The sequence below is a fragment of the Rhinolophus ferrumequinum genome, chromosome 9 (assembly GCF_004115265.2).
Source record: "Rhinolophus ferrumequinum isolate MPI-CBG mRhiFer1 chromosome 9, mRhiFer1_v1.p, whole genome shotgun sequence".
Lineage (NCBI taxonomy): Eukaryota > Metazoa > Chordata > Mammalia > Chiroptera > Rhinolophidae > Rhinolophus > Rhinolophus ferrumequinum.
This window is the reverse complement of record NC_046292.1, coordinates 12,981,936-12,996,102: the sequence shown is the minus strand read 5'-3', so window position 1 is coordinate 12,996,102 and position 14,167 is coordinate 12,981,936. Positions and strand designations below refer to the sequence as shown.

Sequence of the window (14,167 nt, the reverse complement as noted above, 5' to 3'; positions counted from 1 at the left end):
GGTGCTCCCAGGATTGGGGTGAGCGACCGGGGTGAGATGAGTCTTCCTCACTTGAGTTCCTCCATTAAGCCCCACTTGTGGTGACCCAGGCCTCGGCTTTTCCTCTGGAAACTAGGCCTCATTGCCTTCCTCTTGCCGCACGTGTGACAGGAGGGAGGACGCTATCTCCCCAGGCCCACGGTGCCAGGTGCCTGCCCTGCAGGCCATCCCCGTCCTGCGATCAGGGTACACCTCAGCAGGGGCGCACGGGCAGGACTGAGGGCTCCCGATTCTCCCAGCTTCACGTCCAGCACAGAGTCCAGACAGCCGGTTGCGTTACACATGCCACCACTAGCCCTGAGTTGGAGGGGCCCCGCTCAGCAACACAGGCTTCTGAGCCTCAGCAGCGGCCTGTGTTGTCCTTCTCTGGGCGTGGCCCCCAGGCCTCCCCCACTTCCTGTCCCCCATGCCCCATCTCGAGGAGGGCGAGGCTTAGGCTTGCTGGAAGCCCTCCTCAGACATTCCAAGCCTTGCCCCCAGGCCCCTCCTTTCTGTTTGGCTGGCTTATGGGCGTGCTAGTGAATGAAGTGGAGCTCTCACCATCTTTCTTTAAATTGTGGGTAAATTGAACGATGACTTATTACGTGAGCCGCGTTGCCCACCTGGTCATGACACACCCCAGTGGGCGCAGACCAAGTGCACCCCAGGCCACGCTCCCTCAGTGCCCTCACCCCGTCCCCTCCACGTTGGCCTTTCCTTCCCCCACCCCCACCAGAAGGTGTTCCTTAGGGATATGAGCTGGAAAGTGAAGCAGATCAAGTGCCTTGGCAGATGACTGCAGCTGTGGGAGGAAAGGTGCGCAGTGGTCTGTGGGGAAGCTCGTCTCAGCCAGATGGTGCCATCCTTCCAGTGCAGGAGGGCGGAACGTGCCTTCTGGCAGGCTGCCATCTAGGCCCCACTGGGAAGCCTGTGGAGCCAGCCAAGTACCAACCTGTTGAAAAGGAAGTTGCATTGAGAGGTCACTTGTGTGTGGCAGCTGGAGACGTGGGAAAGAGGCAAAACCATAAATCTCTGGAAAGAGATGCAAGGTTTCCAGTCCAGGGACAGGCCCTGCAGATGTTCATTTGATATTTTTTTCAGATTCTAAATATTTAGAAACGAAGGTGGAATGTTTTGCCAAGTGGGGAGATTAGGCCGGTCGTTTGCAAGCCGAGCTCTCTTCCTCGCTCAGGAGTAGACGCTGGTGATGTAAAAGAAGAAGTCCAGCAGAGATGCCTGCCTGAGCGTCACCGCAGGGAAAGCCTTTGACTCCACTTGGCCGTTACGCACGGCAGTATGTTTTAGGACCGAAGAGGCCTGTGGCCTTCCTTCCAGGTGTAGGGGAACTCGGAAGGGCTGCACTTGCACTAAGCACCAGGTGCTCACTGGGGAAGCACAGCGACAGCTGTGCCCCTTGTGTTCTAGGAGGTGACCTGGGTTCAGGGTGGCGGTGCTTCAGCAGTGTGGCTTCTAGGGGACGTTTGGTATTGGTCAGATGACCTTGAGTGGAGTGACCCAGGGCCTGGTTGAAGAAAAGGTGGTATGTGAGACTGCCTCCCTGCGACTGTCCCACTGAATATCAGCAGGAGAAGAAGGGACCTGAGATCCCCCGGGGCGGGGGGGCGGGGCGCGGAGGGAGCCCGTGATCAGTCAGGGATAGAGGCTGCTTAGAATTTCCGACGAGTGTGGTTTGGCCTTGATTTTTTTTGGTAAAGAATGTGGATGAAGTTAAGCAAATGAAGAGGTTTCATGGAAGAAAACAGGTTTTGGAATCACCCAGACCTTGGTTCAGACCCTAGCCTAGTCACTTTCCAGTTGTGTGACCTGCAGAGACCACTTCCCTTCTCTGAAACTCACAGCATTCTCGCCGTGGAGCTAATACGGTAATGCCTATTTGGAGAGATGGCTGTAGAGTAGAAACACAGAACCATTCTGACACATGGTGTATTGCTCAATGAATAATAGCGATTAATATTACTGCTGCTACTGTCACATATCTCACAAGCCGATACTTCTCCATCATCTCGAATATATATAGTTTTAGGCTCAATTAAAATTTTCTGAAACTGGGCAAACCAAACCTTCATCAAGAGGCTGGCTGACCACTGTCCTCTGATACAGCTTCACAGCGTATTAGGTCCCGGTCCCACCCGAGCTCAGCTCCATAACCAGGAGCGTGCTGCCTGTTTCTGCCCGAGAGCCAGGACCGGAAGTCCTGGGGATGGAGCTGCCGTTCTGGCCATTGGGCAGATGTGTCTCACTTATACAAGGTAGAGGCAAGAAAATCAAAGCCCGGACTGGCCCAGGCCCTCGTCCCCCAGGCTCCAGAGCGGGGGCTGGCTTCCTTTAGGGCCCCACCCTCTGGGTTGTGCTCCCTGGAGAGTGCCACGTGGCAGTGGGAGGTACCGCATGCCATTTTTCAGGAAAACAGCGGCTTTCCGAATACTTGCCCATGTGCTTCCCGTGTCCAAGCCACAGAGAGCAGAGTCGCCTGATAGGAACAGGCGGCCTGGCCTCCGACTTCAGACTTGGTTGGAACCACCTTGTGGGACATCTGTGTGGCCACAGCACATAAAAATGTTTTGCTCTGGCAGCCACTTTCATAAGATACAGTAATATATCATTGCAAAAATAGTTCTGTTTTTGGTAGGTCAGCATTGCCAGCAAGCTGACCCTGACCAGGTGTGGAGGGCATCGGCAGGGCTGTGAGCAAGGGGGCGTAGGAAACAGGTCTGTGTGTGCCCCGGCCTCTGCCCCACTGCTCAGCCCACCTCCCTTCCCTCCCCCGGTCCCTGCTGGGCCTTTTCCTCGGGCTCAGCCTGCCACAGGCTTAGAGGGCCCCTTGTGTCCTCCAGGGGAGTTAGTCCGCTCCTGGGAGGGACCGAGCCTTCTCTTTCCCCCTCCACACACCGCCCCCCTCCCTTTTACCTTTGAGCTTCCAGTGGCTTCTCCAGCGGTTTCAGCCTTTCCAAGAGGGCGGGTTGGTCATGGGACTTTACTTACCCTGGCGGCCCGGAGCCCTTTGCCAACAGGCCTGGCCTCACTTTGGGCTCTTGGTGCTCATTGCAAATGGGGTCCTCAGTGAGCTCCAAGCCTCGTCGCTTCCCTGGGCTTGCCAGGAATCAGCCTTCTGCATCGAGCTGGGGAGGGAGGGAGACTAATTTGTGGAAGGACATAATTCATCTGGGTTAGATGCTGCAGGCGTCTCCCTGCCCAGAAGAGCAGCTCTCTGAGCAGCCCTTAGTCTGGGTGGGCACTGGAACCATTGTCACGTGGGGCGGGGGAGAGAACCCAGTCCCGGTGTGTTGGGGTCCAAAATCCCTTTCAGAAATGGGTAGACACAGCCCTGTGCCCCCGACTCCCTTCGCCCTGTACGCCCTCCTCTTGTCCTGGCCCGGGGTTTTGCTGAAGCCAGATGATGTCCCAGCAAACACGAGGCTCTGCCCAGGGGTGGGGCGCTTACTAGACCTGGGGGGACTAATGATGGGGAGTACTCGCCACTTTTAAGTTCATGGGCACTCACTTCTCCTGTTTTGCGGGGACCCTCGGGGTCTCTGAGGATTCAGACTCCCCAAGATCACTGGCCAAAGAGTGCCTGGGACAGTTCAGGGCCCAGTGTTGGCAGAGAGGCAGATTGTTCTAGCGTCTCTTCCTCTTTTCCATTTGACCAGGCCTCAGCCACACAGTCTCGCCAGAAGCAGACATCTTTGTTCTGCAGAGATTTCTCTCATAACTGGGCCTGCGGGGCCATAGGTTTCGGGCTGTTCCTCTACACCTCTTGTAGCATCTGTGACAAATGGCGCCCATTTCTCCTCAGACACCTCTGGTGACCTGGGGCTCGTGGCTTCATGAGCAGATGCCCGTTGTAGACAGCGCTACCATCCCGTGCTGTCCCCTCGCTGCCCTGGGCAGTGACATGAATTGGGTCTGCTCCCCCTGCCGGCCCACTGCTAGAATCTCCTGAGTCCCCGCCCTGCCTGAAGTATCCCCAGTTCTTTCCCACTTCTTGGGCTCCACGTGTTCAGATCTTTTAAGCTGGTGAACTCCAACTTGTACATGGCTCTCTTAAAACCCAGTGTCCCGACTGAATCCAGCCCTGCCTGTGCGGCTGGGCCAGGACAGAGCCGAGGGCCTGTTGCCTTCCTAACGACACAGGAAGCCTGCAGCTCCGGCTGCTGATCTGGGCATCAGTGATGGTTTCGTTTATGTACCTAAACGTGCGTGAAAGCTGTCGTAGCATCTCGCATCCCAGTCAAGCTTGAAATCATCTAAAACCCACAAGTCTCTTCACGGGACTTACCCCCCATTTTGTACTCAAGTGAGGTTACTGCCTGAGTCGTAGCAGGTTTGCATTTGCCCCTGTGAATGTGATCAGCAAACTGAGGCAGGAGGACCGCAGACGATGGAGTCTCCCAGTGCTGTGACCTGGGCAGACCTTGACATCTTTACGCTTCAGTATCGTTGGGTGTGAAATAGGTTTTTGTGAAGACGAAGTGGAATAAGGTGACTGCCACCCAAGAAGCCACCCAGGAAGCACTCCGTGCTTGGTCGAGGCTGTGTTTGGTGGCCGACCCTGTTTTTGCGTTCTGACGTCATGCTTGTAATCGTCTCGACCCTTGATGCTGTGGATAGGCTGCCACTGAACCCTCTCCGCGGTGCCTGCCTTTGAATCCTGGGCAAACAGGCTGGCCGGGGCCAGGTAGAGAATCCTGCAGGATGCCACAGAGGGCCACCTGGGAGCATGGCGTCCAGCCCAGCATCCCCATCAAAAAGGAGATCAGGGATTCTCAGGGCAGAACTTGTTCACAGCGAGCCCGTGCTGGCTCCTAGGGATACCGGGTTTTAAAATGTGCCAACAGATGATTTTTAACAGTCCCATCAGAGATTGCCTGGATCGATGTCAAGCTAGTATTTAATTCCCACCTCTCATCTTCCTTCTTTTATGAAAGTAGGATCGGCCTCTGCCCTCCTAGTGTGCTGGCACCTCTAAAGTGTGCTGTAGTTTTTTAAGGGTTGCTGTAGCACAGAACCAGATTTGTCTGAGCCTGGCAGGGACGTAAAAATCGGTGAGAAGCAGCAGAGACCTCTCGCCTCTGAGCAGGCGCACACCACTGCCCACCCTGACCATCCGCCCTGTGCTGGTTCTGAAGGAAGTCAGCCTCCCTGCCGTTTTCTTTCCTTTTTTACTAGTCTGAATTCACTCTGAGCTCTAGCCTTCCTGCTACTGTTCTGACGTTTTCATCCTGTTTCTTGATTACCTATTCCGGCTTCCACGTCTTGTTTCAATAGCCGTGGTAGTGCTAGCTACCTGGTCTTGTTTTCAGTTTAGTAACAGTGAACATTTATGTGCTTACCAGTAGATCTCTCTCTAAGGAATTGATAATCTTGTAAAGGAATAATCCTTCAGCAGAGGAAGAAAGGGGGGAGAAATCCGCCATCCACAAATGAGTGCTCATGTCAGGAATCCTTAATTCCTTCTTCTCTGAGACTCAAATTGCTGCGTTCCACCTCCTCCAAAACCCCGCTCTGTGGTGTCCCTTGTAATCTGGGTTGAGAGTCTTGCTCAAATTTCTCCTGTCACTTGGCTCTGCAGTAAGAAGGGCGTTGACCCAGGGTCTGCCCTTACTTCCTCGTGACCTTGGGCAAATCACTTCATTTCTCTGAGCCTCAGAGGCTCCTGCCGCCTAAGGTGGCCGGTCCCTCCCTCTGTAGCTGGCATCACAGGAACAGTAGAGGCACAGCAGTGTCATGGCAGATTGGACGCCCCCCCGCCGGGGACAGACACCCTGTGCCTGTGCGTGAGCGGTGCTGTGGAGACAAACCGAGCGCCTCTTGTCCGGTGGGCCCTGGATGAGTCGGTACCTGACGAGGACAGTCACCTTTGCCCTCCCTGCTGTGGGCGTAATGGGGTGTCTGCCCCACCGAGGACTGCAGCACGGGATTCTCCGCTGAAAACGGGGACGCTGGGCTTCTGCTTGCTGGGCTGTTTATGACCTGTGCTTGGGGCCCCCTACTGGGAAAGTGCTCTTGCACCTCCTGCAGCTGTCTCGGAAGCTGCCAGCAGGAATAACGGGCTCTTTGCGAACCGTGGAGGAAGCCATTCTCAGGGAGCACCGGCTCGCTCTGACTTGCAGGAGTGTTTTTGTCTTTTGCAGATGGAGAAAGATGAAACTGTGAGCGACAGCTCTCCACACATAGCCAATATCGGGCGCCTGGTAGAGGTGAGGAGGCCTTCTGGACCTTGTTTGCTTCTGCAGCTGTGGTTTGCTTCCCTAGCGCGTGACATGTGCCCCTGAAGCCTGTCGGCTGGCTTGCTGGCCTTCTCCCTTGCTTCTTCCAACTCCATAGCAGCCAGTGGCGTGCTCCTCATGTTTTTCCCTGGCCTCGTGTTTTCAGAGCATTCTGATCTGGGTGCAAGCAGGGCTTGGCTCCAATGGCATCCCCGCACCCCCAAACACATGCTCCCAGAGGCTGTGCTCGAGAAGTCCTAAGTGCTGTCTCCCCCAGTCCACTGGGTGCGAGCAAAGCCCTGAGCTTGAACAGGAACCAGGTCCCTGGACCGCCAGAGGGCTCTGGAGGAACTTCAGTCGCGCTGCTTTCAGTTCACCATGCTGTTTGGAGGAAGGGAAGGTGCTCTCGGTTTCACAGAATTGTTCACAAACTTGGTGGAAGGCTGAGGGGTGCTGATGTGGTTTAGACCAGCCCCCAGTAATGCTTAGAACTGGCCCACAACACCTGGGTATTGGCTTCCTGTGTGCCCGTGGGCGGAAACATGCACAGAGCACAAGCTATAGGTGGGTCTGGTCCGCTGGGGGCTCTGGCGCAGGCGTGTGCCTCCCCCCTGTGGTCACAGCAGGGACTGCAGGGTGAGCTGATTGGGGGGTGTGGGTCTCGGGACTCCCAACTGTTTGCCGTCATGTCTGTCTGACCTCCCTTCCAGGACATGGAAAATAAAATCAGAAGTACGCTGAACGAGATCTACTTTGGAAAAACAAAGGACATCGTCAATGGGCTGAGGTAATGTACCCAAAAGTGCAAGCTTTGGAAACCAAAAAGGTGTGGATTTGAATCTTAGGTCGTGTGAGCTTGGGCCTCAGTCTGTAAGCTGGGGCTAAAGGACCCACCTTATAGGATTGTTGTGCAGACTTTGAAAGGTGAAGCACCTTGCATGTGGTTTACACTCGCAGTAGATACTGGTTCCTTCCTCTACCGTTTTTGTTACCTGGGAGGTGTTCCCTTTAACAGCCATCGATGCCCTCTTCCCTGAAGTCAGTCTTCTCTCTGCCCCCAGGTGTCAGTCCCATCTAACGAAGCTGCCCAGCCCCTTTGGCTCTGAGGTCTGAAGGGACCTGCACGCGAGACCCTAGGGCACATGAGGGAGCGCCGACCTCCGGGCGGCCCGGGCTCCTCTGATTGGCTGTGTTTCGGGGCAGCAGAGTGTCCCACAGAAAGAGCCCCTTCACCCTGCTGCTTTTTGGAGTGGGCCGCAGCCACTCGGATGTCCTCCGCCAGGGCTCTTGGCTGTGGCCAGGCTCCCGAGCTGCCCCTTCCAGCCACCCCGGGCCCTCAGTTCCGCAGTGTCAGCTTGTTGAAAGCTGAGAGGGGCTCTCTGGGTCCCCAAGGTCTGTGGTGGCAGAGCAGGAGGCTAGAGCGGGGGGCAGTGGAGACCTTGGAATCAGGCGGCCTGGATCTCAAGCCCGCTCTGTCACCCTGAGCTCTGCGACCTTGGACGAGACGCTGCTCTCGGAGGCGCGGTCCGGTCAGGCAGGCAGGGCAGCTGACGGGATCAGATGAGATGGAGCCTGTATTCTACGGCCCGACACGCCATGTGAGTCCCAGGGCTCATGCTCCTCCGTGGCTACCAGCCCTCTGATCCCCCATTCCGGTCCAAATCTCCTATTGGGCCAGAAGGAAAGGTGGGAAGCAGCTCTGGGGGCTGTTCTGGCTTGTGAATTTGTCTAGCAGACAGATTTTTAGTCTCCAACTCGTACAGTTTTGCAATCGCGAGGATTCCCCTTTGGAGCCTGATCTTCCTTCCCCATTTGCCGAGGGGAACCTGGTCTGGCCCCTGACTATTGAGCCCGCAGCTTCCTAAGCCGTCTGTGCCTAGAGCCTCCTGCCCTGGGGCCACTGTCCCATCCGCACCCACCCAGGCGATGGCTGGAAAGGACAGACGCAGCCAGCCTGGGGGCTGGTGGTCCTGAGCCCTGAGCACGTGACCTGTCTGTGCAGAGCTCGGCGCCACGGCCTCCACACCACGTGGCCGTGGCCGTGATGACGCCTCCTCCTTCTGCCCTGTGTGTCCCCTGTGTCTCCCCAGCTGTGTCCCCGCCCTCCCTGTGCTCCTAGACTCACGTTGTCGTCTCCCTCCTGCCGCGCTCACCTCTGAACACTCTCTGTAGATCTGTTGACGTTATCCCTGACAACCCCAAGTTTCAGCAGCTGCAGAGGGAGCTTTCCCAAGTGCTGACCCAGCGCCAGATCCACATCCAGCCTGATAATTAGGCCGATCCAGGTACCCTGCCTGAGAGGCACGAGCACCCTCCCACTAAACAGGACTCACCAACCCGCTGAGACCCTGCTGGTCGGGCTGTTGCCGCGCAGCCACTTAAACCACCACTAACCCTGTGTCTGCTCACGGCTGTGAGCAGCCACATTAACGAGTAGACTCAGCCCCACGTAACATGGACCCGTATCGCATATGGGGGGGGGTGTGTGCGCGTGTGTGTGGGGGGGTTTTCTCTCTCTGTGTCTGTCTCTGTGTCTCTCTCTCTCTCTCTCTCTCTCTCTCTCTCTCTCTCTCTCTCTCACATATGCTGTGTGTGTGTGTGTGTGTGTTGCCCTCTGGGCGGAGCTGGGTGTGGGGCAGACGGGTGGTTTTGGCTTTGGCTCCTGGAGAAGTCCAGCCTGGGGGACCAGCTTTGCCTCCAGCAGAAGCTGCCGGCACTGCTCCGATGGCCGCAGAGCCAGGCTGCGTGCCACCTCTGCTCAGCCACACACTTTGCGACAGCCTCCCCGGATCTGCTCTGTGCAGCCAGGTCCTCCCCAACTTCTCCACGAAACATCCTAGAAGCCAAATAAGCCCTTCTGGTGGGAAATGGGCTGTTGGGGGCTAACTGACTTGGAAGGGGTGTATCACTCCAAATCTGAGGATGGAGCCCAGAGTGGGAGCTGTAGTCCCCCTGGCTGGACCGATGGCACCCCAAACCAGTTGCTGCTGGAGCTGCCTGGACCAGAATAACCTTCCACCCATAACGAGCTGCAGCTGTCCTCTTACACTGACGGAAGGGAAAACAGTCTTGCTTGTTGATAATGGCCGAGAACCATGACTTGAGCTTGTGACAAATAGGAAAGCAGTCAGCATCCCCAGGGGGACACTGGTTTTCACATAAGGCATTTGCAAACCCAGCCAGGCAGGGGTGCAGAGCAGGGCTTAGAGGCTTACCCCAGGCCCGCACACCGGACACCAAGGGCCCAACCCAGAAGAGGCTCGGTGGGATTTCAGGGTGGGAGAGGTGGGGGCACTTATGTAACCAGGCAGAGCGGAGTCGTTCTGCATCCGTGGGACTTAGCATGTTGGTCTGGGTGTGTGTGTCAACTTCAGGCCCAAGGCACCAGTCAGCCCCCAGCCTCATAGTGGGACCACCACGTACCCGCCACAGCATTGAGGGAAACCCTTTTTAAGGTGATGCATGCTAGTGTAGTTTTCTCCCCTGCCTCTCAGCTTATAGGGTGGGTCTAGGGTTTTCTGGATCACGGCCTTGGCCAGGCCCATGGCCACACACTGGAGGCTTTCTGGCATAAAAGCCCTCTGCAGCGGCGGGCAGTCTGGCACCCCGTCTGTCTAGGACACATCCTCCTTCCCACACTGAGTTAGCGCTCCCTCCAGGCATTGGTTCGAGGTTGCTTGGCAATGACCTTCCCAAGCTCTGTCCCCTAAATGAATGCCCTGCTCCTTACACCTCCAGCCGTTCCAAGCCTAACCTGCCTCCTACCTGATTCTAACTCTGGTTCTAACTCTGGAATTTTCTCCTTTGTGGGGCGTGGGGGCCTGGTGTGCTCGGCTCCTCCTTCCCAGAAGAGCCGGCACTCCTCAGGCTGGGAGCCCTGGGAGCTGCTGCTTCGCCCACCACATCCTCCCTGGGACGTGTCATGTTAACGTCCTTGGAGCTTTGCCAGAGGCCCATGATGGCCTGGCTGAGATTTGGAGCCCGAGGGCCACCATGGCTTGTGTCCAGCCTTTTGGCTATTGTAGAGCCAGGAGCAGTCCAGGGAAAATATGCAGAAATGAGTATTTCGGCAGCATCAACCAGAAATGGAGGGATTTCTCATGGGCATCTTTTCAGATATATACTGATTCTTTCAAAATCTTGTCTATCCCATTCCACTCGTAACCGTTTTGAGGGTTACTACCCATGATTTTTCCAGGATTCATGTCGGGATGCTGTTTCCCCTGGGTCCCACTTCATCTCACTTCGCCCATTTTTGGCATTTGGGATTGATCACCTTTTGATCCCTCCTTCCGGTTCTTTTTCACGGTCAGTGTCTGTCAGACATGAGATTCCCGTGGAGCACGCTCTCCACAGCATTCATGGGAGGCTGCCTGCTACCCCTCTTTCCACTGCTTTGAAACTATTAGAAGTGTATCGTTTAATAAGTTCTTGGTTAACCAACACGTTGGATAAATTTGACAGAGTGATCACTTGGGCCATTGCCAGGGGCATGTCTCTGAGCCTGTTTCCTCATCTATAAACTGGGAATAATCCTGAGACTCCTCCAGGATGCTGCTGAGCGTTAATTGAGAAATGTGTGTGAAAAACACTTTGTAAATTGGACAACCTCTGCAAAGCTTGCTTGTTAGCTTTGTTGAAGAGTGTTAACACCCGTGTGTAAATGCACTCACGTTAACATTTCCCCACAAGTACAGGACCTGACAGCAGGGACCCCCGGCACTTACCTCAATCCCATGCTGCCTCTGGAAATCCAGGCTGATGGGTCAGCTGTTCCTTTTCAAGGTAACAGCTGACGGTGCCTCACAACGGAAGCCTGAAAGCACCTGTCCTTCACGTGCTGCCGTGGCAGTGAACCCAGCGTGCTCAGATGCCCGGGTGCACTGGTTCTTAAACACGTGCTGAGTGGGGCGCCGTGCCCCCTACGTTGGTGGGGTGAGCCCCGAGCCCCCGGTGCCAGGCAGGGGTGCAGTGAGGGTGAAGCTTTACAGCGAGGTCCTCCTGGCCCTGGCCTGAGTCTGCAGCTGGTCTCAAGCACGGACGGTCTTTGGTGCTCTGGGGCCTTTGCCAGAGCAGTGGATTAGGGTTCTGGGGACGGCGGCTAAGCCACCCCCAGCCTGGTGCAGCGGTGAGCATTTGTCCAGGTGGGCTGTGCGCCTCGCCTGGGGTGCCCAGCGAGCAGCTGAGGCTGTGGGTCTCGGGCTCTGTGCCCCCTCCACACCCGTCCAGCACCGCTGTCCTTCCAGGCAGGATCCGTGCTGCGCAGCCCCCGGGCGTGACCCCAGCCCTCGCCCCAGGAGGTCGCTCTCGTGGGCAGTGTCAGAGCCAGGCCCAGCACAGCAGCGCCGGCCCCTCACCGCCACACCTCTTCCTGTTCAACCTACTAATAACAGTTCTCTTCCTCCCTGGCAGGTCTGTGCAGACTTTTGCAGACAAATCAAAACAAGAAGCTCTTAAGAACGACCTGGTGGAGGCTTTGAAGAGAAAGCAGCAATGTTAAACCTCTGCTTCACGCTGATCGGACATGCCATGCACTCATTAGATTCCTTTCTTAGAAAACTTGTTTTCTGCTCCCTTCCCTCGTCCCTTCCCTCCCAACAGGTCACACAACTTGCTTCATCGACCTGCACAGCGCCATTTCTCCCTGAGAATAAAGCCGCTAACACCCTTCTCCGTCTCCACAGCCTGCTTCCCACCACGTTTCGCTGTCAAAACTCACTGTTTCCATAGAGACCGTGTGTGTTTTGTTTGCCCCAGCTCCCTGTCCCCCACCCCACCATTTATAGGCATAAAATACACTGTCTGTCTGCCTCCCCTTCCCTCCCACCTTTTTGTTACATTGGTGTAAAAAATGTAAAACAAAAAAATTTTATGAAATAACTGGTGTGTGAAAGATAGAAGAAAAACTGGAAATCTGATTCCACGTGTGTTTGGGAGTTGCTTGGGGTTGGGGGTGGGGCAGGGGACCGCTCGGGGAGAAAAGAGAGGTGGCCCTCAGCATTGCCCTGCACAGATTGGCCCTGTCCCACGGAGACCACATTGCGGGGGGGTGGGGCCTGCTGACCGTTCTGCTCTTCTGGCCAGGTGCTTTTCTGTCAATTTTTATGGAATGCAAAAGGAGTTTTTTGTTTTATTTTGTTTTTTTTGTAAAGCTTAAAAAAAAATCTACATCTTATACTTGAGCTTCCATACTTAAAAAAAAAAAAGAAAAAAAGAACAAAAAAATAAATAAAAAGAAACTGGGACGCAGTTAGCACTGGCCTTGTGTTCTTTCTCGCCTGCCTCACTTTCTAAGCGTGTGTGGCTTTGGCCATGAGGGTTGACCCCAGGTATGCTGGGCAGAGGAAGTGTGGGACTTCCCATGGAGTGAGAAGAAAAGGGCCTCCACGCAGACCCCAGGCCTTTCATCTCTGCTCCTCCCCACCCTGCTCCCGGCTTTCCTTTCATCTTAGCAAACACCTACTGTGTGCGGGTCTGTCCACACACCGCCGTCTTCCTTCACCACAGCCCTTGGCAATGTGAGGAAACTGAGGGCTGAGGTAAAGCGCCTAAGGCCTCACAGAGCTGCAGAGTCCACTCTGCTGGTTGACACCAGGGCAGCTGTGGCGGGTCAGTAGGGCCACCCCTGGCTAGCCCCTCTGGTCTGAGGTGCCTGAGTCCTTGACACCCCCGACCCCGACTACTGTTGGGTCTGAGGAGAAAGTTCCCAGATGGGGCACATCTTTATTGAGTGGAAAATACCATGGAGATAGACATAGGTAAGAAGAAAAACCCATCATGTGACCAAAAATAACACTTGGAACCCAGAAATTGTGTGCTATATGCCAGGCCTCATCTTGCTCTGCCTTCTAGAATCTTCCGTGGGAATCATCACTGCTTGTTTTTTGATGCTACGTCAGGCTGGTGAACAATGGGCTCTGATACCACTTTTCTTGGTGAGGGCAGCTGGAAGCAAGTGGCAGAACAGAAGAGTGTAGGCTGGCTCGGGCCACCTCACGGCCACTCCTTTATCGGCTCTCGCTGCGGCAAGCTCCGTGGCTGGCCTGAGACCACAGGGAGGCTAAGGAAGTGGCACAGTGAGCTCTGGAGGTGTGGCCGGCCCTTTGGGTCCACAGGCTGCCGGTGGCAGACTCCCTGGGTTTGGCAGCATGACAGCAACGGCCGACCTCACCGTCGGCTCACTAGATGCTTCCTGAAGGTGCCCTCTGGTGCCAGTTAACAGAATGAGAGTCAGCCTTGGTGAGGTGGGGTGTGGTCTGAGCTCCAGGAACTCACCAGCTCCCATTACTGGTGATGGTCTTCATCTCTACAGGTGTGAGGGCTCAGGTGGGTAACCGGGGATTCCCTGTCTCCCCAAGGCCCTCTCACTGCCCCCTTTGCTGTGGTCTTGACAAGTCAGCTCTCGGAGCACTTCCTGAGGTCCTGGGGCCTCAGGTTCCAAGGCTCCCTGTCTGCAAACTCCCTCGTTCCATCATTGATTGAGCAGCCGCCTGTGATAGGCCTGTGGTACCTGGTGGGGTGGAGCAGGCATTGCCCCTCTTCCTTGGTGCCACCCCCTCCATGCAGCTCTGTGTAATGCAGCCTCGGCCTTCCCTCCTCCCCCTTGCAGGACCCACATTAAGCCAATTAACGGTGTTCTCTCGAGAGAGGCTGACAAAGTCGGAACTGTTTCATTCCCTCTGGGAAGGAAGATTTCCTTAAGTTCCTCAGATCCCTAGAGAGTCCTGGGCGCCATCCTAGATGCCGACTGTTCCCCTTTTCCTTCTTCCTATGGGCCCCCCACAACCTGCCTATCCTTTATTGAGTGTGCTCCCGCTCCTGGTAACCAGTGGACCCTCGAGAGGCTGGAAGAGAGAAGGCACCTGTGTTGAGCACCTGCTGGGCCTGGAGCAGCGTTGGCCTTGAACCCTCACCACAAG

At 55.7% G+C, this 14,167-nt stretch overlaps 1 protein-coding gene across 2 annotated transcripts in view; it reads left to right on the top strand.

Moving 5' to 3' along the window:
* Positions 1-12,496, top strand: part of CAPZB (capping actin protein of muscle Z-line subunit beta) — a 133,900-nt gene extending 121,404 nt beyond the window's left edge. The window contains exons 7-10 of one of the 2 annotated variants that reach the window (XM_033114324.1): positions 6,174-6,239; positions 6,959-7,035; positions 8,421-8,533; positions 11,661-12,496. In XM_033114324.1, the coding sequence (XP_032970215.1) occupies positions 6,174-6,239; positions 6,959-7,035; positions 8,421-8,523 (246 nt within the window). In that variant the 3' untranslated portion in view covers positions 8,524-8,533; positions 11,661-12,496. The remainder of the gene's footprint in view (positions 1-6,173; positions 6,240-6,958; positions 7,036-8,420; positions 8,534-11,660) is intronic. The other variant, XM_033114325.1, reaches the window with a different exon arrangement.
* The last annotated feature ends 1,671 nt before the right edge of the window (positions 12,497-14,167 follow it).